Source organism: Salvelinus fontinalis, unplaced genomic scaffold (assembly GCF_029448725.1).
Source record: "Salvelinus fontinalis isolate EN_2023a unplaced genomic scaffold, ASM2944872v1 scaffold_0004, whole genome shotgun sequence".
NCBI classification, from domain to species: Eukaryota; Metazoa; Chordata; class Actinopteri; order Salmoniformes; family Salmonidae; genus Salvelinus; species Salvelinus fontinalis.
In genome coordinates, this window is record NW_026600213.1 from 1,196,951 (window position 1) to 1,222,288 (window position 25,338).

The 25,338-nt window shown below is 41.5% G+C and overlaps 1 protein-coding gene across 1 annotated transcript; it reads right to left on the bottom strand.

Moving 5' to 3' along the window:
- Positions 1-336: 336 nt before the first annotated feature.
- On the bottom strand, positions 337-23,791 carry LOC129841937 (NACHT, LRR and PYD domains-containing protein 12-like). Its single transcript, XM_055910309.1, has 13 exons — positions 23,652-23,791; positions 20,298-20,414; positions 19,969-20,053; positions 19,602-19,839; positions 17,439-19,230; positions 16,982-17,155; positions 13,019-13,192; positions 12,245-12,418; positions 8,401-8,574; positions 6,202-6,375; positions 5,167-5,340; positions 4,811-4,857; positions 337-4,411 (listed from the first exon to the last, which is right to left on the bottom strand). The coding sequence occupies exons 1-13, from the start codon at positions 23,777-23,779 to the stop codon at positions 3,876-3,878; spliced, it is 3,987 nt and encodes a 1,328-aa protein (XP_055766284.1). The 5' UTR covers positions 23,780-23,791; the 3' UTR covers positions 337-3,875.
- Positions 23,792-25,338: the final 1,547 nt, after the last annotated feature.

The window sequence follows — 25,338 nt, forward strand, 5'->3', positions numbered from 1 at the left end:
TCCTGGGGTGCAACAACTATAAAGTTGTATCCAGGTATATTAGACATCTCTTTACAGGACAATAGGACAGTGATGGTAGCAGCAGCTACTCTTCCTGGAGTCCAACAACTATAAAGTTGTATCCAGGTATATTAGACATCTCTTTACAGGACAATGGGACAGTGATGGTAGCAGCAGCTACTCTGATTTCATAAGCACGTCTGTATAACAATTCAATAATGATGAGACTGAAGACAAGAATCAGTTCAACCATTTATCTGGAACGTGATCATCTCAACACATAAAAATCCCCATGATGCTCTGCAGCACAACCCCAATATACAACAAATACATACAAAATAAGTAAGTGGACAGTAAGCAAAACTCAGAGGACTTAAAATGTTTAGTTCTAGAAAGTAGGGCCATGGGACAGGGTCAGAAAGGTCAGTATGTTTGATACCTGGTTACAGAGGTGACATAACAAGCATAAGGTCCATTATAACACAGTGAAGTAGGGCCATGGGACGGGGTCAGAAAGGTCAGTATGTTTGATAGCTGGTTACAGAGGTGACATAACAAGCAGAAGGTACATTATAACACAGTGAAGTAGGGCCATGGGACGGGGTCAGAAAGGTCAGTATGTTTGATACCTGGTTACAGAGGTGACATAACAAGCATAAGGTCCATTATAACACAGTGAAGTAGGACCATGGGACGGGGTCAGAAAGGTCAGTATGTTTGATAGCTGGTTACAGAGGTGCCATAACAAGCATAAGGTCCATTATAACACAGTGAAGTAGGGCCATGGGACGGGGTCAGAGGTCAGTATGTTTGATAGCTGGTTACAGAGGTGCCATAACAAGCAGAAGGTCCATTATAACACAGTGAAGTAGAGGTGGGAACTAAAAGCAGACATGGAAAGTGAGACACTGTGAGGAGGTCAGGGGTCAAACACTAGATCAAGACAGGTAGAAATGTCAGGGCTGGAAATAGACAGAGACACATTCTGATCATGGCTCAGACCTGACCTGAGACATCCAATCAGAAGATGCCAAAACAAAGTCCTGACCTGAGACACCCAATCAGAAGATGTCCTGACCTGAGACACCCAATCAGAAGATGTCATAACAAAGTCCTGACCTGAGACACCCAATCAGAAGATGCCATATCAAAGTCCTGACCTGAGACACCCAATCAGAAGATGACATATCAAAGTCCTGACCTGAGACACCCAATCAGAAGATGTCATAACAAAGTCCTGACCTGAGACACCCAATCAGAAGATGCCATAACAAAGTCCTGACCTGAGACACCCAATCAGAAGATGTCCTGACCTGAGACACCCAATCAGAAGATGTCATAACAAAGTCCTGACCTGAGACACCCAATCAGAAGATGTCCTGACCTGAGACACCCAATCAGAAGATGTCATAACAAAGTCCTGACCTGAGACACCCAAACAGAAGATGTCCTGACCTGAGACACCCAATCAGAAGATGCCATAACAAAGTCCTGACTTGAGACACCCAATCAGAAGATGCCATATCAAAGTCCTGACCTGAGACTTCCAATCAGAAGATGCCATAACAAAGTCCTGACCTGAGACACCCAATCAGAAGATGCCATATCAAAGTCCTGACCTGAGACACCCAATCAGAAGATGCCATATCAAAGTCCTGACCTGAGACACCCAATCAGAAGATGTCCTGACCTGAGACACCCAATCAGAAGATGCCATAACAAAGTCCTGACCTGAGACTTCCAATCAGAAGATGCCATAACAAAGTCCTGACCTGAGACACCCAATCAGAAGATGTCATAACAAAGTCCTGGCCAGTAGGCTATATGGGATTTCCTTTCATCAACACCCAGAACATTTAAATGAGGCATCTGTCAATAGAAAGTTACTCTAGAGCTTTAGTGAAAGGATGGAATGACTTAGTGTTACTACCATTTAGTGAAAGGATGGAATTACTTAGTGTTACTACCATTTAGTGAAAGGATGGAATGACTTAGTGTTACTACCATTTAGTGAAAGGATGGAATGACTTAGTGTTACTACCATTTAGTGAAAGGATGGAATGACTTCAGAGTGTTACTACCATTTAGTGAAAGGATGGAATTACTTAGTGTTACTACCATTTAGTGAAAGGATGGAATTACTTAGTGTTACTACCATTTAGTGAAAGGATGGAATGACTTAGTGTTACTACCATTTAGTGAAAGGATGGAATGACTTAGTGTTACTACCATTTAGTGAAAGGATGGAATGACTTCAGAGTGTTACTACCATTTAGTGAAAGGATGGAATTACTTAGTGTTACTACCATTTAGTGAAAGGATGGAATTACTTAGTGTTACTACCATTTAGTGAAAGGATGGAATGACTTAGTGTTACTACCATTTAGTGAAAGGATGGAATGACTTAGTGTTACTACCATTTAGTGAAAGGATGGAATGACTTCAGAGTGTTACTACCATTATATTTCAGCTCATGAAACATGGGACCAACACTTTACATGTTGCCTTTATATTGTGTATTTACAGGAATAAACTGGTGTGTGTGTGTCCTGTGTGTGTGTGTGTCAAAACAATGGACACACACACTAGACACACACACGTTCACACACACACACACTGACACGCATTCACATACACACTGTGTGTCCTGTGTGTCAGTGTGTGTGTGTGTCCAACGTGTGTGTGTGTCCTGCGTGTCAGTGTGTGTGTGTGTGCTCCGTGTGTGTGTGTGTGTGTCCATTGTGTGTCTGTGTGCATGTGTGTCTGCGTGTGTGTGGGTCCTGTGTGTGTGTGTGTGTGTGTCTCCGTGTGTGTGTGTCCAGTGTGTATGTGTGTGTGTGTGTGTTTGAGTGTCCAATGTGTGTTTGTGAGTGTCCAATGTGTGTATGTCTAAGTGTGTGTAGGTCCGGTGTGTGTGTGTGTGTGTCCGTGTGTGTGTGTCCAGTGTGTGTGTGTGTGTGTTTGTGTGTCCAATGTGTGTCTGTGAGTGTCCAGTGTGTGTGTGTCTGCGTGTGTGTGGGTCCTGTGTGTGTGTGTGTGTCTCTCCGTGTGTGTCTCCGTGTGTGTGTGTGTGTGTTTGTGTGTCCAATGTGTGTTTGTGAGTGTCCAGTGTGTGTGTGTCTGCGTGTGTGTGGGTCCTGTGTGTGTGTGTGTGGGTCTCCGTGTGTGTGTGTCCAGTGTGTGTGTGTGTGTGTTTGTGTGTGTGTGTGTGTGTGTGTCTCCGTGTGTGTGTGTGTGTGTGTGTGTGTCTCCGTGTGTGTGTGTGTGTCTCTCCGTGTGTGTGTGTCCAGTGTGTGTGTGTGTGTGTGTGTGTGTGTGTGTGTTTCTGTGTCCAATGTGTGTCTGTGAGTGTCCAGTGTGTGTGTGTCTGCGTGTGTGTGGGTCCTGTGTGTGTGTGTGTGTCTCCGTGTGTGTGTGTGTGTGTGTGTCTCCGTGTGTGTGTGTGTCCAGTGTGTGGACGTGTTTAACTATTCTTGTGGGGACCAGAAGTCCCTACAAGAATAGTAAACAAAGTAAACAGCTGGGGACATTTTGTTAGTCCCCACAAGGTCAAATGCTATTTCTAGGGGGTTTAGGGTTAGAATTAGTGTTAGGGTTAGAATTAAGTTAAATATTAAGGTTAGGAGCTAGGGTTAGTTGTAGGGTTAGGGTTAGGATAAAGTTGAGGTTTTTGGGTTAGGGTAAGAGTACGGGTTAGGATTAGGGTTAGGGGTTAGGGAAAATAGGATTTTGAATGGGACTGAATTGTATGTCCCCACAAGGTTAGCCGTACAAGACTGTGTGTGTGTGTGTGTGTGTGTGTGTGTGTGTGTGTGTGTGTGTGTCCAATGTGTGTCTGTGAGTGTCCAGTGTGTGTGTCAATGTGTGTGTGTGTGTCAGGTTATTATTTCCAGGGACACTGAGTCAACATCATCAACCCTAAACCCTGGATAGAGGGGCTCAGTGAATGTGGAGGTGAATGTGATCAGGTGGGTCAGTGTGTCAGAGGAGGCTCTATAGAAGGACAGAGTGCCGGCTGGCCAGTCCAGATACACTCCTACTCTGTGGGAGCCGGAGGAGGGGACGTCTATGGTAGTGGGTTTATTATTGTGACAGGCAGCGTAACTGTTGTCAGAGCAGAACAGATTCCAGGACTTGTCATTGTATCCAAGACAACAGTCATCACCCCCTCCTCTCCTGCTGATTCCTTTATATGTCACTCCTATAAGAGCCTGTCTCCCACTCCACTCTACCTCCCAGTAACAGCGCCCAGTCAGACCCTCTCTACACAGCACCTGTCTATAGTACTCAAATCTCTCTGGGTGATCAGGATACGGCTGCTCCTCTCTCCTACATGTCACCTTTCTGTTCTCCTCAGACAGAGAGAGGAGTCTGTTTACTGTGTTTAGGTCCAGTGTGAGATCACAGACATCTGATGGATGAAACCAGACACAATATTAGAAATCATCATCATTCACATTAGAATGTTAACTCACTTTTCACTAATTCATTTAATGTAGATGTTTCTAGGTATCAAAAGGAGAAGTTAAGGTAACTTGAGACTTGTTGAATGATCATATGTTATACTGTATGGTAATATAAAACACACTTATTCACATTAATTACACACACACACACTGGACACACACACACACACACACACACATTGTCAAAGCTCTTTGTAAACGTTGGTGTCCCTGATTTCTGCTTCTGTAGAACTACAGCTGATATTTAATATGACCAAGTCAGTAATGATGGTGGTCTTTGACTTTGACTTAACTTGAATTAAGACTTATTCTTAGTCATATTCTTCACAGCAGTCAACACTCACATTTTCTAAGCCCAGGTTTCATTCTGTTCTCTCCACCATGTTCCACACTGTAGCGGTAAGCAGAAGAACAGACAGTCATTGAGGGATACACCTGAACTCACACACACACACACACACACACACACACACACACACACACACACACACACACACACACACACACACACACACACACACACACACACACACACACACACACACACACACACACACACACACACACACACACACACACACACACACACACACACACACAGGGTATAACTTTGTCCAAGTGTTGGTCAGAATGTTTGTCTTAACCAGCCTGATAAGTCAAACATGTCTGATATGAACATGGACATAAACCCTCTACATACTTGAGTTTCTCCAGTCTGCAGTGTGGATCCTCCAGTCCAGCAGAGAGCAGTCTGACTCCTGAGTCTCCTGGGTGATTGTAGCTCAGGTCCAGCTCTCTCAGGTGTGAGGTGTTTGACCACAGAGCTGAGACCAGAGAAGCACAGCCTTCCCCTGTGACTAGACAGCCTGACAGCCTGCAAAGAGTCAAATCATATTAAAATCACACTGCTATTCTTTGGTGGTGAAAATAGTGGCAGTATATACACTGCTCAAAAAATAAAAAAATAAAGGGAACACTTAAACAACACAAGTGGTCTGTGGTCACCACCTGCAGAACCACTCCTTTATTGGGGGTGTCTTGCTAATTGCCTATAATTTCCACCTTTTGTCTATTCCATTTGCACAACAGCATGTGAAATTTATTGTCAATCAGTGTTGCTTCCTAAGTGGACAGTTTGATTTCACAGAAGTGTGATTGACTTGGAGTTACATTGTGTTGTTTAAGTGTTCCCTTTATTTTTTTGAGCAGTGTATTTTCAAAATGTTCAGATACATCAGTGTCCTGAAACCTGCCATTTCTATTCATAAATTAATGTTTCATTATTTGAAATGACAAATTATCATAATATTACTTGAAGATAGAAACATGTATAGTACAAATATTATAGTAGACTGACCAGACCAGTTTAAAACGCAGTATCAGTCAAAAGACAGACAGTGAGGTATCATATTTAGATTGTATTGAGTATACAGTCCACACCATATCTATTTTGACAGTGAAGCTAATATTTTAAATGTGGCTCTATACTCCAGCATTTGGCTCCAACAAAACATACTAACCTCTCACCATTAACCTCAAATAAAAGGTGACATTCTGTACTGTCACCTAATATGAAACATTCTATCTCAAATCCAAAATGCTGGAGCATAACACCAAATGTAAAACTGTAAGCTTCACTGTCCAAACACATATGGTGTGGACTATGTGTGTCTGGTAAACACATGTGGATCTGGTGAACAGTTATCACTTGTTGACCAACTACAGGAATACTGACCTCAGAGTCTCCAGTTTACAGTGGGGATTCCCCAGTCCAGCAGAGAGCAGCTTCACTCCTGAATCCTTCAGGTCATTGTTACTCAGATCCAGCTCTCTCAGGTGTGAGGGGTTTGACTTCAGAGCTGAGACCAGAGAAGCACAGCCTTCCTCTGTGACTCCACAGCCTGACAGCCTGACAAAGAGATCATCATGATTTCACAAACACACTGTTAATTTAATAAATCCTCTACGGACCCCCCATCCCGGATCCGGGATCATCCTCATCAGAAATGCTGACTAGCATAGCCTAGCCTAGCGCCACAGGGATATCATATAATTTCATGAAATCACAAGTCCAATACAGCAAATGAAAGATAAACATCTTGTGAATCCAGCCAACATGTCCGATTTTTAAAATGTTTTACAGCGAAAACACAACATATATTTATGTTAGCTCACCACCATATCCCAAAAAACAAAGCCATTTTTTCACCGCAAAGATAGCTTTCACAAAACCCACAATTAGAGATAAAATTAATCACTAACCTTTGAACAACTTCATCAGATGACAGTCTTATGACATCATGTTATACAATACATTTATGTTTTGCTCCATAATGTGCATTTTTATAGCCAGAAATCGTGGTTTTACATTGGCGCCCTGTTCAGAAATGGCTCCAAAACAGCCAAAATAATTACAGAGAGCAACGTGAAATACAGAAATACTCATCATAAACTTTGATGAAAGATACATGTTTTACATATAATTAAAGATACACTGGTTCTTAATGCAACCGCTGTGTTAGATTTAAAAAATAACTTTAGTAAAAAGCACAGCATGCAATAATCTGAGACAGCGCTCAGCCATTCTCCGCCATGTTGGAGTCAACAGAGTCAACAGAAATACGAAATTACATCATAATTATTCCCTTACCTTTGATGGACTTTCAAGGCAGTGCCAGGAATCCTAGTTCCACAATAAATCGTTGTTTTGTTTTATAATGTCCATTACTTCTGTCGAATTAGCAACTTTGGCTAGCATGTGTAGCTCACGTGTCCATACACATTTGCGCAATGAACGAAAACTTCAAAAAGTTATATTAAAAGTCGAATAAACTGGTCAAACTCAGTTGAGAATCTTCAGGATGTTTTTCTCATATATATCCAATAACGTCTCAAACGGAGCATTTCCTCATGTCTATCTAACGCAGTGCAGACAAAGACATCACATGCCCTCTGCGCGTGGCCAAGAACTGGCAATCTGCCTGACCTGTCACTCCAAAGGCTCTCATTCGGTCCCACATCAGGCTAGACGCTTCATTCCACGTTCTACTGCCTGTTGACATCTAGTGGAAGGCGTATGAAGTGCATACAGATCCATAAATATAAGGCAATTGAATAGGCAAGCCCTGACACAGAGCCCCATTTTCAGAATTTTCACTTCCTGTTTGGAAGTTTGCCTGCCATATGAGTTCTGTTTTACTCACAGATATAATATATATATATAATTCAAACAGTTTTAGAAACTTCAGAGTGTTTTCTATCCAATAGTAATAATAATATGCATATCATATGATCTAGGACAGAGTACGAGGCCGTTTAATTTGGGCACAAATTCATCCAAAAGTGAAAATGTCGCTCCCTAGTTCTAAGAAGTTTTAACACCAGTAGTGTAGAAGGACAATGGCAGATGCATTTGGTTTATTCTCTCAAACAACATATAGATTCATCTTCCGTCTCCTAGAATTGTACGGTCAAAATGTTATACTAATGTGAAAATCAATGCACTGATTCAATATGTTATTCAATATAATGATCAATGAACCCTTTTGTAAGTGTGATTGATATGTGATAATGAACATAGAATATCCAGTTCATTAACTGTAACAACCCCAGCTTCCTGTGGTGAAACGACTGCTGTGCAAGGTATTGGGCAACAGCTTTTGTCCTGTGTGTGTGTGTGTGTGTGTGTGTGTGTCCAGTGTGTGTGTGTTTGTATGTCCAGCATGTGTGTGTGTCTATTGTGTGTGTGTGTGTGTCTATTGTGTGTGTCCAGTCTGTGTTTGAGAGGACACACACACACACACACTTTACACACTGGAAACACACACACATTCAGCATATAACTTTGTCCAAGTGGTGGTCAGAATGTTTGTCTTAACTAGTCTGATAAGTCAAACATGTCTGATATGAACATTGACATAAACCCTCTACATACTTGAGTTTCTCCAGTCTGCAGTGTGGATCCTCCAGTCCAGCAGAGAGCAGTCTGACTCCTGAGTCTCCTGGGTGATTGTAGCTCAGGTCCAGCTCTCTCAGGTGTGAGGGGTTTGACCTCAGAGCTGAGACCAGAGAAGCACAGCCTTCCTCTGTGACTAGACAGCCTGACAGCCTGCAAAGAGTCAAATCATATCAAAATCACACTGCTATTCTTTGGTGGTGAAAATAGTGGCAGTATATTTTTGTCTAAATGTTCATATGGGGTATGATCTTTGTGCTTCTGTAACTATCTCATTCATCGTCATTCACGATTCATTCATGATTATTCATACAACAAAAAATACTAACCTCTCACCATTACCAATAACAGAGGCTACAACAAAACATGCTAACCTCTCACCATTACCAATAACAGAGGACACAACAAAACATGCTAACCTCTCACCATTACCAATAACAGAGGACACAACAAAACATGCTAACCTCTCACCATTACCAATAACAGAGGCTACAACAAAACATGCTAACCTCTCACCATTACCAATAACAGAGACTACAACAAAACATGCTAACCTCTCACCATTACCAATAACAGAGACTACAACAAAACATGCTAACCTCTCACCATTACCAATAAATGAGGATACAACAAAACATGCTAACCTCTCACCATTACCAATAACAGAGACTACAACAAAACATTCTAACCTCTCACCATTACCAATAACAGAGGCTACAACAAAACATGCTAACCTCTCACCATTACCAATAACAGAGGCTACAACAAAACATGTTAACCTCTCACCATTACCAATAACAGAGACTACAACAAAACATGTTAACCTCTCACCATTACCAATAACAGAGGCTACAACAAAACATGCTAACCTCTCACCATTACCAATAACAGAGGCTACAACAAAACATACTAACCTCTCACCATTACCAATAACAGAGACTACAACAAAACATACTAACCTCTCACCATTACCAATAACAGAGGCTACAACAAAACATGCTAACCTCTCACCATTACCAATGACAGAGGCTACAACAAAACATGTTAACCTCTCACCATTACCAATAACAGAGGCTACAACAAAACATGCTAACCTCTCACCTTTACCAATAACAGAGGCAACAACAAAACCTGCTAACCTCTCACCATTACCAATAACAGAGGCTACAACAAAACATGCTAACCTCTCACCATTACCAATAACAGAGGCTACAACAAAACATGCTAACCTCTCACCATTACCAATAACAGAGGCTACAACAAAACATGCTAACCTCTCACCATTACCAAAAACAGAGGCTACAACAAAACATGCTAACCTCTCACCATTACCAATAACAGAAGCTACAACAAAACATTCTAACCTCTCACCATTACCAATAACAGAGGCTACAACAAAACATGCTAACCTCTCACCATTACCAATAACAGAGGCTACAACAAAACATACTAACCTCTCACCATTACCAATAACAGAGGCTACAACAAAACATGCTAACCTCTCACCATTACCAATAACAGAGGCTACAACAAAACATGCTAACCTCTCACCATTACCAATAACAGAGGCTACAACAAAACATGCTAACCTCTCACCATTACCAATAACAGAGGCTACAACAAAACATGCTAACCTCTCACCATTACCAATAACAGAGGCTACAACAAAACATACTAACCTCTCACCATTACCAATAACAGAGACTACAACAAAACATACTAACCTCTCACCATTACCAATAACAGAGGCTACAACAAAACATGCTAACCTCTCACCATTACCAATGACAGAGGCTACAACAAAACATGTTAACCTCTCACCATTACCAATAACAGAGGCTACAACAAAACATGCTAACCTCTCACCTTTACCAATAACAGAGGCAACAACAAAACCTGCTAACCTCTCACCATTACCAATAACAGAGGCTACAACAAAACATGCTAACCTCTCACCATTACCAATAACAGAGGCTACAACAAAACATGCTAACCTCTCACCATTACCAATAACAGAGGCTACAACAAAACATGCTAACCTCTCACCATTACCAAAAACAGAGGCTACAACAAAACATGCTAACCTCTCACCATTACCAATAACAGAGGCTACAACAAAACATGCTAACCTCTCACCATTACCAATAACAGAAGCTACAACAAAACATTCTAACCTCTCACCATTACCAATAACAGACACTACAACAAAACATGCTAACCTCTCACCATTACCAATAACAGAGGCTACAACAAAACATACTAACCTCACTATTACCAATAACAGAGGCTACAACAAAACATACTAACCTCTCACCATTACCAAAAACAGAGGCTACAACAAAACATGCTAACCTCTCACCATTACCAATAACAGAGGCTACAACAAAACATGCTAACCTCTCACCATTACCAATAACAGAAGCTACAACAAAACATTCTAACCTCTCACCATTACCAATAACAGAGGCTACAACAAAACATGCTAACCTCTCACCATTACCAATAACAGAGGCTACAACAAAACATACTAACCTCTCACCATTACCAATAACAGAGGCTACAACAAAACATGCTAACCTCTCACCATTACCAATAACAGAGACTACAACAAAACATGCTAACCTCTCACCATTACCAATAACAGAGGCTACAACATTACATGCTAACCTCTCACCATTACCAATAACAGAGGCTACAACAAAACATACTAACCTCTCACCATTACCAATAACAGAGGCTACAACAAAACATGCTAACATCTCACCATTACCAATAACAGAGGCTACAACAAAACATGCTAACCTCTCACCATTACCAATAACAGGCTACAACAAAACATGCTAACCTCTCACCATTACCAATACAGAGGCTACAACAAAACATGCTAACCTTTCACCATTACCAATAACAGACACTACAACAAAACATGCTAACCTCTCACCATTACCAATAACAGAGGCTACATCAAAACATGCTAACCTCTCACCATTACCAATAACAGAGACTACAACAAAACATGCTAACCTCTCACCATTACCAATATCAGAGGGGGTATGATCTTTGTGCCTCTGTAACTTTCTCATTCATCATTATTCACGATTCATTCCTGATTATTCATAATCATGGTAGCATCCACATGAATGTAGAAGTGTTCAGAAACATCTTCTATTCTTACTGACAAAACAAGTGAAGTGACTCCAAAATGACAGGACATTATTCACCATTCAGTTTCTATTAGGAAAAACATCATCCAAAATACAACCAAGACAAACTGCAAATGAATTCAACAAGTTAGTAGAATCACAAGCTTGATGTAATCACTGCAGGCATGGAATATGGGACCAAATACTATACTTATGACCAAATTAATTTATCCAAATAATTAAGACTAAACTGTAAAATATATATGTATGAATACCTTTAAATTAAAGGTGACATTCTGTACTGTCGCCTAATATGAAACATTATATGGGGCGGCAGGGTAGCCTAGTGGTTGGAGCGTTGGACTAGTAATCGAAAGGTTGCAAGTTCAAATCCCCGAGCTGACAAGGTACAAATCTGTCGTTCTGCCCCTGAACAGGCAGTTAACCCACTGTTCCTAGGCCGTCATTGAAAATAAGAATTTGTTCTTAACTGACTTGCCTAGTTAAATAAAGGTAAAATAAAAAAATATCTCAAATCCAAAATGCTGGAGCATAGCACCAAATGTAAAACTGTAAGTTTCACTGTCCAAACACATATGGTGTGGACTATGTGTGCCTGGTAAACACATGTGGATCTGGTGAACAGTTATCACTTGTTGACCAACTACAGGAATACTGACCTCAGAGTCTCCAGTTTACAGCGGGGATTCCCCAGTCCAGCAGAGAGCAGCTTCACTCCTGAATCCTTCAGGTCATTGTTACTCAGGTCCAGCTCTCTCAGGTGTGAGGGGTTTGACTCCAGAGCTGAGACCAGAGAAGCACAGCCTTCCTCTGTGACTCCACAGCCTGACAGCCTGACAAAGAGATCATCATGACTTCACAAACACACTGTTAATTTAACGAGTAGTGTAGAAGGACAATGGCAGATGAATTTGGTTTATTCTCTCAAACAGGATATAGATTCATCTTCCGTCTCCTAGAATTGTATGGTAATTTTGTTATACTAATGTGAACATCAATGCATTTATTCAATATGTTATTCAATATAATGATCAATGAACCCTTTGTAAGTGTGATTGATATGTGATAATGAACATAGAATATCCAGTTCATTAACTGTAACAACCCCAGCTTCCTGTGGTGAAACGACTGCTGTGCAAGGTATTGGGCAACAGCTTTTGTCCTGTGTGTGTGTTTGTGTGTGTGTGTGTGTGTCCAGTGTGTGTGTGTTTGCATGTCCAGCGTGTGTGTGTGTGTCTATTGTGTGTGTGTGTCTATTGTGTGTGTCCAGACTGTGTTTGAGAGGACACACACACATACACTGGACACCCACACACACACACACATACAGTCAGCATATAACTTTGTCCAAGTAGTGGTAAGAATGTCTGTCTTAACTAGCCTGATAAGTCAAACATGTCTGATATGAACATTGACATAAACCCTCTACATACTTGAGTTTCTCCAGTCTGCAGTGTGGATCCTCAAGTCCAGCAGAGAGCAGTCTGACTCCTGAGTCTCCTGGGTGATTGTAGCTCAGGTCCAGCTCTCTCAGCTGTGAGGGGTTTGACCTCAGAGCTGAGACCAGAGAAGCACAGCCTTCCTCTGTGACTAGACAGCCTGACATCCTGCAAAGAGTCAAATCATATTAAAACCACACTGATATTCTTTGGTGGTGAAAATAGAGGCAGTATATATTTTTAACATATTCAGATATATCTGTGTCCTGAATCCTGACACATCTATTCATAAATGAATGTGTCATTATTAGAAATTACAAATTATCAAAGTATTAACTGCAGATAGAAAAATGTATAGTACAAATATTTGAGTAGACTGACCAGACCAGTTTAAAAAGCAGTATCAGTCAAAAGACAGACAGTGAGGTATCAGATTTAGATTGTATTGAGTATACAGTCCACACCATATCTATTTTGACAGTGAAGCTAACATTTTAAATGTGGCTCTATACTCCAACATTTTGGATTTCAGATCAAATGTTTCATATGAGGTGACAGTATATAATGTCACCTTTTATTTGAGGGTATTTTAATAAATCTGTTTCACCATTTAGAAATGAAACCACTTTATGTATCTAGTCCCCCATACTTTGATAATTTGAAGTCGTAAATATTCTGATCAATTTACTTATAGTGTATTAAAGTAGTCAAAAGTGTAGTATTTGGTTCCAAACTCGTTGGTTGCATTTGCAGTTTGTTTTGGTTGTGTTTTGGGTTGTGTTTTGCCCAATAGTAACTGAACTGTGGATGATGACTGGAGTAATTTTCTGTCTAAGGGAGTAGATAACACGTTTCTAAACAATACTAAATTAATCCTGATTATGCCTTGATTAATACAAATCATAAATAAATAATGAATAATAACACTAAGAGTTGGTTTGAACAGATCTGAATCAGGAAACTAAGAGTTGGTTTGAACAGATCTGAATCAGGAAACTAAGAGTTGGTTTAAACAGATCTGAATTAGGAAACTAAGAGATGGTTTAAACAGATCTGAATCAGGAAACTAAGAGTTGGTTTAAACAGATCTGAATTAGGAAACTAAGAGATGGTTTAAACAGATCTGAATCAGGAAACTAAGAGTTGGTTTAAACAGATCTGAATCAGGACACTAAGAGTTGGTTTAAACAGATCTGAATCAGGAAACTAAGAGTTGGATTAAACAGATCTGAATCAGGAAACTAAGAGTTGGTTTGAACAGATCTGAATCAGGAAACTAAGAGATGGTTTAAACAGATCTGAATCAGAAAACTAAGAGTTGGATTAAACAGATCTGAATCAGGAAACTAAGAGTTGGTTTGAACAGATCTGAATCAGGAAACTAAGAGATGGTTTAAACAGATCTGAATCAGGAAACTAAGAGTTGGTTTAAACAGATGTGAATCTGTTTAAAGATAGAACTGCCAAATGGGGTGGAGTTGCAATCTACTGTAGAGACAGCCTGCAGAGTTCTGTCCTACTATCCAGGTCTGTACCCAAACAATTCCAGCTTCTACTTTTAAAAATCCACCTTTCCAGAAACAAGTCTCTCACCGTCGCCGCTTGCTATAGACCACCCTCTGCCCCCAGCTGTGCCCTGGACACCATATGTGAACTGATTGCCCCCCATCTATCTTCAGATCTAGTGCTGCTAGGTGACCTAAAGTGGGACATGCTTAACACCCCGGCCATCCTACAATCTAAGTTTGATGCCCTCAATCTCACACAAATTGTCAATGAACCCACCAGGTACAACCCCAAATCCGTAAACACGGGCACCCTCAACGATATCATCCTAACCAACTTGCCCTCCAAATACACCTCTGCTGTTTTCAACCAAGATCTCAGCGATCATTGCCTCATTGCCTGCATCCGTAATGGGTCTGCGGTCAAACGACCTCCACTCATCACTATCAAACGCTCCCTAAAACACTTCAGCGAGCAGGCCTTCCTAATCGACCTGGCCCGGGTATCCTGGAAGGATATTGACCTCATCCTGTCAGTAGAGGACGCCTGGTCATTCTTTAAAAGTGCCTTCCTCACCATCTTAAATAAGCATGCCCCTTTCAAAAAATGTAGATCCAGGAACAGATATAGTCCTTGGTTCTCTCCAGACCTGACTGCCCTTGACCAGCACAAAAACATCCTGTGGCGTTCTGCATTAGCATCGAATACCCCCCTGTGATATGCAACTTTTCAGGGAAGTCAGGAACAAATATACACAGGCAGTTAGGAAAGCTAAGGCTAGCTTTTTCAAGCAGAAATTTTCATCCTGTAGCACAAACTCCCAAAAGTTCTGGGACACTGTAAAGTCCATGGAGAATAAGAGCACCTCCTCCCAGCTGCCCACTGCACTGAGGCTAGGAAACACTGTCACCACGATAAATCCACTATAATTGAAAATTTCAACAATCATTTTTCTATGGCTGGCCATGCTTTCCACCTGGCTAACCCTACACCGGTCAACAGCCCTGCACTCCCCACAGCAACTCGCCCCAGCCTCCCCTATTTCTCCTTCACCCAAATCCAGATAGCTGATGTTCTTAAAGAGCTGCAAAACCTGGACCCCTACAAATCAGCCGGGCGAGACAATCTGGACCCTCTCTTTCTAAAATGATCTGCTGAAATTGTTGCAACCACAATTACTAGCCTGTTCAACCTCTCTTTCGTATCGTCTGAGATTCCCAAAGATTGGAAAGCTGCCGCAGTCATCCCCGTCTTCAAAGGGGGAGACACTCAAGACCCAAATTGCTACAGACCTATTACTATCCTGCCCTGCCTCTCTAAGGTCTTCGAAAGCCAAGTTAATAAACAGATTACCGACCACTTTGAATCTCACCGTACCTTTTCCGCTATGCAATCTGGTTTCAGAGCTGGTCATGGGCGCACCTCAGCCACGCTCAAGGTCCTAAACAATATCATAACCGCCATTGATAAGAGACATTACTGTGCAGCCAAATTTATCGACCTGGCCAAGGCTTTTGACTCTGTCAATCACCACATTCTTATTGGCAGACTCAACAGCCTTGGTTTTTCAAATGATTGCCTCGCCTGGTTCAACAAAACATACTAACCTCTCACCATTACCAATACCAGAGGATACAACAAAACATGCTAACCTCTCACCATTACCAATAACAGAGACTACAACAAAACATGCTAACCTCTCACCATTACCAATAACAGAGGCTACAACAAAACATGCTAACCTCTCACCATTACCAATAACAGAGGATACAACAAAACATGCTAACCTCTCACCATTACCAATACCAGAGGATACAACAAAACATGCTAACCTCTCACCATTACCAATAACAGAGGCTACAACAAAACATGCTAACCTCTCACCATTACCAATAACAGAGGCTACAACAAAACATGCTAACCTCTCACCATTACCAATAACAGAGGCTACAACAAAACATGCTAACCTCTCAACAATACCAATAACAGAGGCTAAAACAAAACATGCTAACCTCTCACCATTATATATAACAGAGGCTACAACAAAACATGCTAACCTCTCTCCATTACCAATAACAGAGGCTACAACAAAACATACTAACCTCTCACCATTACCAATAACAGAGACTACAACAAAACATACTAACCTCTCACCATTACCAATAACAGAGACTACAACAAAACATGCTAACCTCTCTCCATTACCAATAACAGAGGCTACAACAAAACATGCTAACCTCTCAACATTAACCTCAAATAAAAGGTGACATTCTGTACTGTCACCTAATATGAAACATTATATCTCAAATCCAAAATGCTGGAGTATAGCACCACATTTAAACTGTAAGCTTCACTGTCCAAACACATATGGTGTTGACTATGTGTGTCTGGTAAACACATGTGGATCTGGTGAACAGTTATCACTTGTTGACCAACTACAGGAATACTGACCTCAGAGTCTCCAGTTTACAGTGGGGATTCCCCAGTCCAGCAGAGAGCAGCTTCACTCCTGAATCCTTCAGGTCATTGTTACTCAGATCCAGCTCTCTCAGGTGTGAGGGGTTTGACCTCAGAGCTGAGACCAGAGAAGCACAGCCTTCCTCTGTGACTCCACAGCCTGACAGCCTGACAAAGAGATCATCATGACACAAACACACTGTTAATTTAACACCAGTAGTGTAGAAGGACAATGGCAGATGCATTTGGTTAATTCTCCCAAACAACATATAGATTCATCTTCCGTCTCCAAGAACTATATGGTCATTTTGTTATACTAATGTGAACATCAATGCATTGATTCAATATATTTTTCAATATAATATTATGTACATATTATAATACATATTTTTCTCTAAACTGAATATTTCTTCCTGATGATTAGTTCTTATATGTCATTTTATTTACTCACAGAACAGCTCTGGAGGCGTTGACCACTGGCAGCAGCCTCAGAAGACCTTCCTCTGATCTGGAGTATTTCTTCAGGTCAAACACATCCAGCTCCTTTTCTGAAGTCAGCAACACAAAGACCAGAGCTGACCACTGTGCAGGTGACAGGTAGGGTTCTGAGAGACTTCCTGATCTCAGGTATCTTTGGATCTCCTGCACTAGAGAATGGTCATTCAGTTCATTCAGACAGTGGAACAGATTGATGCTCCTCTCTGGAGAGGGATTCTCCCTGATCTTCTCCTTGATGTACTTGACTGTTTCTTCGTGGGTCTTTGAGCTGCTTCTTGTCTTTGTCAGTAGACCTCGTAAGTGCTTCTGATTGGACTCCAGTGAGAGGCCCAGAAGGAAGCGGAGGAAAAGGTCCAGGTTTCCCGTCTCACTTTGTAAGGCTTTATCCACAGCACTCTTGTAGACAGTAACTTTAGGCTTGTCTCTGAACAGCGCAGTAAAGTGGCTGAACATTGATTGAGGATCATCCATTAGATTCTCATTGTTGTTGATGAATGAGAGGAACACATATACAGCAGCCAGAAACTCCTGAATGCTCAGATGAACAAAGCAGTACACCTTGTCCTGGTACAGCCCACATTCCTCTTTAAAGAGCTGTGTGCACAATCCTGAGTACACTGAGGCTTCATTGACATCAATGCAAGCCTCTTTCAGGTCTCCTTCATAGAAAATCAGATTGCCCTTCACAAGCTGTTGAAAAGCCAGTTTTCCCAGTGACAGAATGCTCTCTTTATTCCGGTGTGGATCTGTCTCTTCTTTCCCAAGATACTTTTCATTCTTCTGTTTGGTATGAAACACCACAAGGTGTGTGTACATCTCAGTCAGAGTCTTGGGCATCTCTTCTCTCTTCTGTTCCAGCATATGTTCAAGGACTGTTGCAGAAATCCAACAGAAGACTGGAATGTGACACATGATGTGGAGGCTCCTTGATGTCTTTATGTGTGAGATGATTCTGCTGGCCAGGTCCTCATCACTGAATCTCTTCCTGAAGTACTCCTCCTTCTGTGGGTCATTGAACCCTCGTACCTCTGTCACCTGGTCAACACACCCTGAAGGGATCTTATTGGCTGCTGCAGGTCGGGTAGTTATCCAGAGGAGAGCAGAGGGAAGCAGATTTCCCTTGATGAGATTTGTCAGCAGAACATCCACTGAGGTTGACTCTGTGACGTCACAGCAGATCTTGTTATTCTGGAAGTCTAGGGGCAGTCGGCACTCATCCAGACCATCAAAGATGAACAGAACTTTGTACTTGTTGGAGATGGAGATTCCTGATTGTTTGGTTTCCATTGAGAAGTGATTGAGAAGTTTAATGAAAGTGTGTTTTTCCCCTTTCATCAAATTCAGCTCCCGAAAAGGGAAGGAAAATACAAATTGGACATCCTGATTTGCTTTTCCTTCAGCCCAATCCAGAATGAACTTCTGCACAGAGACTGTTTTTCCAATGCCAGCGACTCCCTTTGTCAGCACAGTTCTGATAGGTTTGTCTTGTCCAGTTAAGGGTTTGAAGATGTCGTTACATTTGATTGCAGTCTCTGGTCTTGCTTGTTTCCTGGTTGTTGTCTCAATCTGTCTAAGCTCATGTTCATTATTGACCTCTCCTGTTCCACCCTCTGTGATGTAGAGCTCTGTGTAGATCTTATTGAGAAGTGTTGGGTTTCCTTGTTTAGCGATCCCCTCAAATACACATTGAAACTTCTTCTTTAGATTAGATTTGAGTTCACGTTGGCAAATCACAGCAAGCTCATCTGAATGAAGAAATAACACAGAGGATATTAATATTACGTCTGTTTTAATGTCTACAGTATTGTAGGACTGTTATAAAGTTTTAAATTATAATAATGCATTCTCTTAACTGACTGTATAAATGTGTAAATGTTTTCATAATGCTTTACAGACTGGTGTGACTGATTATATTATTATTGGTATTATTGATGGTATTATTAATGTTGTCTCTCTCTCTAAATTAATCACCACAACACATCCCTGCTGCTACTTGATGAGGTCACTAGGTGTTGTGTTAAGGCTGTTTCAATATCATTGAGTTACACAGCTACTTTAGCTGTACTTTAGCTACAGCTTTTAAATGTTATAAAACAGCATTCAACATGAGGCAGACAGATCTTACATTTCTCCAGTGTGTCAGCAAGCTCCTTCTGGTTCATTTTCCTCAGGACGTGCAGTGTGATCTTCAGAGCCCCCTCTCTGGCACTGCTCTCCTGCTTCTCATCTTCAGCATCCACCACTTCCTTATCCTGCTTCTGACTCTCAAAGCCTTCTGGGAGTTCTGGACTAAGAATCCTCTTGAACATCTTCAGCTCGTTCTTCACAAATGTCATAATTTTCTCTTCAAGCATCTGGAATAAATTAAGTAAATAAGTTAAGCAAGAGACAAAATGCTTTCTCATTAACACATTAATGAATGATTGACAGATCAACTTTACTTGAGGTAAACAAAAACAAATGTACATAACAGGACCACATACACTGAATATGGAGGCCAGGTCTGTTTGATGACTCTGGGAAGACTGACCACTGAGAATCTCTGACTCTGATCTCTCCTGTTGGTTTCTGTGGACAAAACATGAGATTACATCTCCTCATTCAGGGAGTGCACACACACACACACACACGCACACGCACACACACGGAGGGAATGTTGTGTTTGTTTAATATTGTTTTAGGACTATGAAAATGGACAAAAGGATTAGCCTATGGATTATGAAAACAACAAAAAGAAATGTGAACATGGGAGAGAAATGACTAGAGACAGTGTTGTTTAACTCACTGACCATGACCCATGAGTTCTTCTTACCTTTGTTCAGTAGAAAAGTCTCCCTCTCTAAACAGTATAGGTAGTTCCATAGACTGGTCACTCTTCATGGACACACAGCTGGGAACAGGGGAGGCTGGTCTCTCGAGCTTGATTGGGCTTCAACACAACAGAGACAAACATTACATCTCTCATCTACTCTGAGCTCAGATGGGGAAACATCAGAAGAGTTTCATTCCTAAAAGCTATATATCCATTTTCAGAAATGTTCGTAAATTAGCTTTTATTGTTTAAAGAAGTTATGTTTATGTTAAGTTATTTGCTAAATGAGATGGCAGGTGGGTACCTGCTTCTATAAACCAATGAGGAGATGGCACGTGGGTACCTGCTTCTATAAACCAATGAGGAGATGGCACGTGGGTACCTGCTTCTATAAACCAATGAGGAAATGGCACGTGGGTACCTGCTTCTATAAACCAATGAGGAGAAGGCACATGGGTACCTGCTTCTATAAACCAATGAGGAGATGGCACATGGGTACCTGCTTCTATAAACCAATGAGGAGATGGCACGTGGGTACCTGCTTCTATATACCAATGAGGAGATGGCACATGGGTACCTGCTTCTATAAACCAATGAGGAGATGGCATGTGGGTACCTGCTTCTATAAACCAATGAGGAGATGGCACATGGGTACCTGCTTCTATAAACCAATGAGGAGATGGCACGTGGGTACCTGCTTCTATAAACCAATGAGGAGATGCAGAGCGAACTGCGTCACAAATAGAACTGACTTCAAGACGCTCGTTGGCGGCGCGAGCAGTGTGTGTCATCGTGCGAGCGTTGTAGTCTGCCCCGCTAAAAGGCTGGTGTCGTTACTCTGCCTTCTCCGGGGACATGTTGAGGTAAATTTACTAACCGGGAAGGTTGAATTATGTAATTTATTGGTGGGATGGAAGACGCACTCTTGTCTTTTCTATTCCGAGGTTGTTTACTCGCAATATCAGATATTAAGATGTTTTTTTATAATGAATGTTTACTGAGGTTGAGGCTCTGACTAGTGATTATTTACCCGGGGTTCAATACCTGCTATTGAGGCGCCCTGAAAATAATATTCAAAAGATTGGTCCTTGGACACAGAGGGGTTAAACACTAAAGTTACCGTCCATCTAGTGAAGAGAGGATAACCGGACAGAGGTAGCCAGCATCCGTCAACGAGAGAATAATGTATTGTTAGCTAAGTTAACTAGGATGCTGCTGGTATAGTAGCTAGCTAGCTTACCTAGCTGTACCGACTAGCTTGGCTAGCTAGCTGGTCGTTCTGTACCTCGTCTCGATGAAAATGACGAATCCGGTGAACCACAAAATGAAACAAGGATAGAGAGTGAAAAGGATCTGGCTACACTCATACTGTCCCTGACCGTAAATAAAAAAGCTAATTGAACACTGAACTTCGGTGTCTCAACACTGTAGTTAACTCCATCGTTATTCCCCAAGATCACCTCAGCAACTCTGCGCGTAACCGGACAGCGCCACACCGAACAGGACAGTTCTGTACGGGGACGCGGACAGTTCTGTACGGGGACGCGGACAGTTCTGTACGGGGACGCGGACAGTTCTGTACGGGGACGCGGACAGTTCTGTACGGGGACGCGGACAGTTCCAGAACGCGGACATGAGCAGTGCAACACAATCAACTAAACCCAGTCTTTACAGTGGGTTACATTAGTAATATTCATTTTTTATTATTATGTGAAACAAACTTTCTAAGTTTTTTATAACAATGTTTTGATATCTGGCTCCATATCGCCAAAGTGTCTCAGAGTAAAAAATTGGTCGTATAAGTGCTGAGAATAAAGACATTTTACACTTATGGGTATAAATTAAAGCTATGCATGAAGTCTCTAGTCCCACCTAGTCAGCAGATATTTAGGACACCTCGTGAGCTGTCCTAAGTAGTTAAGAGTTAACAGCAGGTGTCTTGATAATACTATAGAATCATGCAGTGAGTCAGTGGTTCCTGCACCACATGTAATTGCTTTGTAGTAGTTAAAAATAATGTTTTATATTTCTATATGATCAATCTATAAATAATATAGACCTACATGCAACAGTATGTCTTGTGCTTTTGGCAATGATTTATGTATAATAATTATTTATAACAAGTGATACCATGTATGTCTGCATAGCATTTTGTCTTCATTTTGGCAAATTAACTCATGCTTATTTCTGAAGATTAACTCAGGGTTTCACCCAGTGGCTAAGGAATTGGAGCTGTGGCAGGAGTTGGAGCTGTGGCCGAAAGGTGGCTGGTTCGAATCCCTGGCCGGGCGCTGGAAGAAACGGGAGGAATTGATCTGACCACTGGAAAGCTGCTGGGTTCACATCCTCAAAACATTCACCTTTTGTTGATCAGAACTCTAGAGGTTCTTCTTCACTGAACCCAAAAATATATATAACTTTTAGGTTCCATATATAAAGGAAGTGATAGAAGCCTTTTTGGTTCTATAAGGAACCTTCTTTTCTAAGAGTGTAAAATCACATTGTTAAAAAATTATCCTAAATTGGGCAATTGAAGGCATCTAGGGATTAATATGTGTTAGATGTAAATGAACTTTGTTGCAACGTTGTAGGCAACATTATTGGCAAGGGACTTGATGCTACTATGCCAAAGCTATTTAGAGTTGTTAAACGGGTGTGAAGAGTGTGTTGATATAACGGTAATATTGTCAAAATTCTGCTTGTAACAACGATCAGAATTGGTTAAAAAAATATGCATTCCATTATATTAGTCAATAATAGTAGACAATGTGGTTGTGTCATATGACAATTCTATCAAATGTCAATAATTAAGAGTTTTACAATGCAACGAGTACAGTCAGAGTGCCGCGGAACCCCTGCAGTACCTCCACAGACCCCGGATTGAGAACCCCTGCAGTACCTCCACAGACCCCGGATTGAGAACCCCTGCAGTACCTCCACAGACCCCGGATTGAGAACCCCTGCAGTACCTCCACAGACCCCGGATTGAGAACCCCTGCAGTACCTCCACAGACCCCGGATTGAGAACCCCTGCAGTACCTCCTCAGACCCCGGATTGAGAACCCCTGCAGTACCTCCACAGACCCCGGATTGAGAACCCCTGCAGTACCTCCACAGACCCCGGATTGAGAACCCCTGCAGTACCTCCACAGACCCCGGATTGAGAACCCCTGCAGTACCTCCACAGACCCCGGATTGAGAACCCCTGCAGTACCTCCACAGACCCCGGATTGAGAACCCCTGATTTAGCAGATTCTCTTATCCAGAGTGAATTACAGTAAGTGCATTCATCTTAAGATAGCTATTTATTTTGGAAATAAACGTAATATATTATTCATAAAATTGTTATCTCACCTCTTAGCTTTGGTGTCATGTCCCCCAGAGAGACTCATTTTAGAGGCAGGGCCCCCCTCCTCTCTCTTCCCAGAGAGACTCATTTTAGAGGCAGGGCCCCCCTCCTCTCTATCCCCAGAGAGACTCATTTAACAGCACAGACCCCTAAACAAAGATCCAACATGTTGGTTGTGGTTAACACAGTGACAACTAAACAGAGATCCAGCATGTTGGTTGTGGTTAACACAGTGACAACTAAACAGAGATCCAACATGTTGGTTGTGGTTAACACAGTGACAACTAAACAGAGATCCAACATGTTGGTTGTGGTTAACACAGTGACAACTAAACAGAGATCCAACATGTTGGTTGTGGTTAACACAGTGAAAACTAAACAGTGATCCAACATGTTGGTTGTGGTTAACACAGTGACAACTAAACAGAGATCCAGCATGTTGGTTGTGGTTAACACAGTGACAACTAAACAGAGATCCAGCATGTTGGTTGTGGTTAACACAGTGACAACTAAACAGAGATCCAGCATGTTGGTTGTGGTTAACACAGTGACAACTAAACAGAGATCCAGCATGTTGGTTGTGGTTAACACAGTGACAACTAAACAGAGATCCAACATGTTGGTTGTGGTTAACACAGTGACAACTAAACAGAGATCCAACATGTTGGTTGAGGTTAACACAGTGACAACTAAACAGAGATCCAACATGTTGGTTGTGGTTAACACAGCGACAACTAAACAGAGATCCAACATGTTGGTTGTGGTTAACACAGTGACAACTAAACAGAGATCCAACATGTTGGTTGTGGTTAACACAGTGACAACTAAACAGAGATCCAGCATGTTGGTTGTGGTTAACACAGTGACAACTAAACAGAGATCCAACATGTTGGTTGTGGTTAACACAGTGACAACTAAACAGAGATCCAACATGTTGGTTGTGGTTAACACAGTGACAACTAAACAGAGATCCAACATGTTGGTTGTGGTTAACACAGTGACAACTAAACAGAGATCCAACATGTTGGTTGTGGTTAACACAGTGACAACTAAACAGAGATCCAACATGTTGGTTGTGGTTAACACAGTGACAACTAAACAGAGATCCAACATGTTGGTTGTGGTTAACACAGTGACAACTAAACAGAGATCCAACATGTTGGTTGTGGTTAACACAGTGACAACTAAACAGAGATCCAACATGTTGGTTGTGGTTAACACAGTGACAACTAAACAGAGATCCAACATGTTGGTTGTGGTTAACACAGTGACAACTAAACAGAGATCCAGCATGTTGGTTGTGGTTAACACAGTGATAACTAAACAGAGATCCAGCATGTTGGTTGTGGTTAACACAGTGACAACTAAACAGAGATCCAGCATGTTGGTTGTGGTTAACACAGTGACAACTAAACAGAGATCCAGCATGTTGGTTGTGGTTAACACAGTGACAACTAAACAGAGATCCAGCATGTTGGTTGTGGTTAACACAGTGACAACTAAACAGAGATCCAGCATGTTGGTTGTGGTTAACACAGTGACAACTAAACAGAGATCCAGCATGTTGGTTGTGGTTAACACAGTGACAACTAAACAGAGATCCAACATGTTGGTTGTGGTTAACACAGTGACAACTAAACAGAGATCCAGCATGTTGGTTGTGGTTAACACAGTGACAACTAAACAGAGATC